The sequence below is a fragment of the Penaeus chinensis genome, chromosome 40 (assembly GCF_019202785.1).
Source record: "Penaeus chinensis breed Huanghai No. 1 chromosome 40, ASM1920278v2, whole genome shotgun sequence".
Taxonomy (NCBI): Eukaryota; Metazoa; Arthropoda; class Malacostraca; order Decapoda; family Penaeidae; genus Penaeus; species Penaeus chinensis.
In genome coordinates, this window is record NC_061858.1 from 19,222,433 (window position 1) to 19,227,432 (window position 5,000).

The 5,000-nt window shown below is 23.9% G+C and overlaps 1 protein-coding gene across 2 annotated transcripts in view; it reads right to left on the reverse strand.

Moving 5' to 3' along the window:
• The window catches only part of LOC125047080 (uncharacterized protein C7orf26 homolog), a 10,600-nt gene extending 8,215 nt beyond the window's left edge, over nt 1-2,385 (reverse strand). Inside the window, exons 1-2 of one of the 2 annotated variants that reach the window (XM_047645177.1) lie at nt 2,336-2,385; nt 1-49 (exon numbers count right to left, since the gene is read on the reverse strand). The exon at nt 1-49 is cut by the window's left edge and continues 41 nt beyond it. In XM_047645177.1, the coding sequence (XP_047501133.1) occupies nt 1-32 (32 nt within the window). In that variant the 5' untranslated portion in view covers nt 33-49; nt 2,336-2,385. Of the gene's footprint in view, nt 50-2,035; nt 2,158-2,335 lie in introns of those variants that run through there. The other variant, XM_047645178.1, reaches the window with a different exon arrangement.
• Between the last annotated feature and the right edge of the window lie 2,615 nt (nt 2,386-5,000).

Here is a 5,000-nt window from a genome sequence, read left to right on the forward strand (position 1 = left end):
CTCCGCTTCAACTCAGTCAAATCAACCGACATTGTCAACACATTTCAGTCTGTTGGGAAAGGAGAAATACCATGAGGAGAAACTATAAAAGGAAGCAATTTTGTACAACAATAAAAAACAGAACATCGATTCAATCGTGTGATTCAGCCTCTTGTACACCTCACTATCATAAAAAAAAAAAGGTAAAAATACAGTAGCTTAAAATCTTTGTAACCAAATTGCTAGATATCTTGGTATTATTCGTGTTATAGCATTTTGCATCTTATAGTAATCAAGTTGTGGGTTCTTTAACAAGGCTTTCATGCCCTTGCACAAAAAAAAATACTATTATTATTATTTTCCATGTATTTCTCCATGTCTTTTGTGTACTACTATACTCAAATTGCATTAGGAATTATACAATGAAAAAAATGGGGAAAACAAAAATAAGAAAACTCTTTGTGCATATCACTTAAAACTATTGTATACTAATTAATTGACTGTATTGCTTTTCCCTGCTTTTCAATATTCTGTTGAGAGAAAAAACATTTCTTTGACTTAGTATGTTTCCTGAAATACTCCTAGAACAATTTTTTCATACTTAAGGGAAACAGGGGAAAAATTAGAATCTTTATGAATAGTATCCAAGAGCCTCTGCATTTTTTCTTTGGCAAAGACCAACATACCTTCCCCCACAGTTGGCAATATAGAGTTCTTACTGGTTCATACCTGATAATAGCTTTCCAAAAATTACCTGGACAGTCAATAAGCTCTGCCTTGCCAGAATATATATGCCAGAGAGCAAAGTTTAGATTCCTTTGCCATCAAGGGATTTTGCAACAGAGGTAGAGACTCAAATTTCAATGCACCTGCAGCTTTAACCTTACCTTCAGCAGACTGGCTATTTCTTGTATCTAATCAAGTTCGTTTTTTTTTTTTTTTTTTTTTTTTACATTACCTTCATATCTATGTCTTCATACAATCCCACTCTGGGCATCTAACAAACTGAATAAATATAAAAGAATCTGACAGCCCGAAATTATATAAGAAACTTAAAATCCCTGAACCTAGAGCCGTATCTGCCTTAGACTACATAATGCAATCACTGTAGATTCCATTCCTTCAGCGCACAAACAAAGGACAACAAACTTCCACCATACATATTCATTAAGATAAAGATCAGACTAGTACTTGACAGCAAATTGCACGAGTGGTCTACAAGCTATGTCTTGCCAAAATCTCAGCGAAATCCAAATGGACTTTCTGGCTTCGGTGTACAGCTGTAAGATTAACCTTCACACGCATCTTGGTATCGCACTTTTCAATCGCCTGGCACAAAAATTAGAGAAAATCGCACATTTCCTGCAAGTGACTATGTGCTAGGCTATGACATCATGAGTTTTTCTGAGTATCTTTTGAAGTTCTCGTACCAGAAACACTCCTCAGAAGGCCGTCTTTGCTCTGTTCCTATGCAATGACATTTATAACATTACTGCCGTACATCACACGTGGATTCCAGCCGTGGCAGAATACACATAGAGGAGGCTTGTTGCCCAAAGCAGATACAGCCAAAGGAAAATAGAAGCACTCACAAGGGTATATAAATGCGATCATGATAAAGTGGGCGCACCTCGAACAGATCTTACAGGTCAGAGTCTCCATCTGTGAACTAAGAATTTACAGATGGAGTCAGAGTCAGAGTCCTACTCTCTCGCAGCACCGGACAAGCTTGAACCCCAGAATACTAGAGCAGCATCCAGACACCTTAGCCGCTGAACCACCGCGCACACAAATTAATCGGAAAAGGCCAACACTCATTCGGCAAAATGGGGATTTAATACCTTACTTGATGCCAGATCACCAGAAAGGCCTCTAGTCTACAATTTACGAGAACGTACATGAATATACGTACACAATATACATGATTATACCTACAGAATACACAATTTACGAGAATAAACACAGATATAGTTAGGAGGGTGTTGGCCTTTGCCAGGGTGCCGAACGCAAGACCACCTAAAAACTGCCAGTATTAAATCTTCCTGAATTTACTTACTCTATCTACGAATGCTGATGTATTTGCTATTTTTTTCTACCGTATAAAAACAAGTGTCAGATCATTCTATATGTGTTCACTACTGAATATTTATGAAAAGATCGGTTTGTTGACATAATTTCCTAAGCACGTCTCCCATTTCTTAGTCTCAAAAGCGGTTCTTTCTCCTTATAGAACTCTTTTTTTTTCCAATAAACATACCTTAGACAAAAATCACTACTTTTATAAGCCTATAATAATACTAAATTCCACTTGTTTCTTTACAAAAATCCATTTTTATTTGAAAAACATATTCCTTACCGCAACGCACAGCTTGAGTTTCCAGTTCGTTATTTTCGGAGATGTTTTTTTTTTCTTCCTCTCGAGCGGAAAAAATACATTTCAGTTTTAATATTATAGTGATCATAATCGTTATCATTATTATTCTTATTAACATTTTTATTATTATCTCTATAAATTTTATGATTATTATTATTATTATTATTATTATTATTATTATTATTATTATTATTATTATTATTATTATTATTATTATTATTATTATTATTATTATTATTATTATTATTATTATTATTTTAGTAGTAGTAGTAGTAGTAGTAGTAGTAGTAGTATTTGCATTAGTATTATTATTAGTAGTGGTAGTAGTAGTAGTAATATTAGTATTGGTATCAGTATCATTATTATTATTATTATCATTATTATTATCATTATCATTATTATTATTGTCATTATTATCATTATCATTATCATTATTATTATTATTATTATTATTATTATTATTATTATTATTATTATTATTATTATTGTCATTATTATTACTATTACTATTACTATTACTATTATTATTATTATTATTATTATCATTATTGTCATAATTATTACTATTACTATTAATATTATTATTATTATTATTATTATCATTACTATCATTATCATTATTATTATTATTATTATTATTATTATTATTATTATTATTATTATTATTATTATTATTATCATCATCATCATCATTATTATTATAATTATAATTATTATCATTATTATTATTATTATTATTATTATTATTATTATTATTATTATTGTTATTATTATTATTATTATTATGTTCATCATTATTATTATCATTATCATTGTTATTACTGTCATTATTATTATTATTATTATTACAATTATTACTATTATCATTATCATTATCATTATTAGCATCATTATTATTATTATTTTTACTATTATCATTATTATTATTATTTTTACTATTATCATTAACATTATTATTATCATTATTATTATTATTATTATTATTATTATTATTATTATTATTATTATTACTATTATTACTATTATTATTATTATAATCATTATTACTTTTATCATCATCAATATTACTATTGTTATTAATATTACTATTATTATCATTATCATTATTTTGTCATAATTATTATCATTATTATTATTATCATTATTATTATTATTATTATTATTATCATTATTATTACTATTATTATTACTACTATTATTATCATTATTATTATTATTGTTATCATCATTATTATCATTACTGTTATTATTATTATAATTATTATCATTACTGTTATTATTATTATCATTATTATCATTACTGTTATTATTATTATCATTATTATTGTTGTTATAAGTATCATTATTAGAATTATTATAATAATTATTATTATCATTATCATTGCTATTACTTTTATCATTATCATTATTGTTATTATTATCATTATTATTATTATTATTATTACTATTATCATTATCATTATTATTATTTTGTTTAGTATTAGTATTAGTATTAGTATTATCTTTATTATTTTTGTTATTATTATTATTATCATTATTATTATTATTATTATTATTATTATCATTATTATTATTATTATTATTATCATTATTATTATTATTATTATTATTATCATAATCATTATCAATATTATTGATATCATTACTATTATTATTATTGTTATTATTATCATTATCATTACTACTATCACCATCATTATTATCATTATAATTATTATTATCATGATTACCTTTATTATTGTTATTAGTATCATTAATGTTATTATTATTATTACTATTATTACTATTATTATCATTATCATTGTAAGAGTGATAACTAAAATAATTATAATAATAATAATTATGAAAATTATAAAAATGATGATAATAACAATAAAAACAGTTACTATTATCATCATTATTATTACTAATAATCATCATCACTGCTATTATTATTAACATTATTACTATCATTAATGTCATTATCATCACTATCATTATCATTATTATTATTTTAACAAGAATAACTAAAATAATAATGATTATGATAATAATAATGAAAATAATAATAATGATATGATTATAATGTTAATAATTATCATGATAATTACCAATTATCATGATAATGATACTGACAATCATCATCATAATTAATCATCATCATCATTAATGATAAAAATAATAATGATAATAATAATATTAATAATAATAGTAATAATGATAATAATAATGGCAATAATAATAACAACAATAATAATGATAATAGTAATATTGATAATACTGATAATAATAACAGTAATAACAGTAATGATAATAATAATGATTATAATAATAATGATGGTAATTAATAACAATACTAATGATAATAATAACAAAAATAATGATAATAATAATAATAACAATAATGTTAATACTACTACTACTAATAATAATAATTATAATAAAGATAATAATAATAGTAGTAATAATAATGGCAACAACAATGATAATAATAATCACAATAATACTAATATTATTATTATTATTATTATTAATGATAATCATAATCATAATAGTAATTATAATAATAATAAATATAAAAATGATAAAAATGATAGCAATAATGATAATGGTAGCAATAACAATCATAATAATAATAAGAAAAAGAATCAGAATAATGAAAGGAATA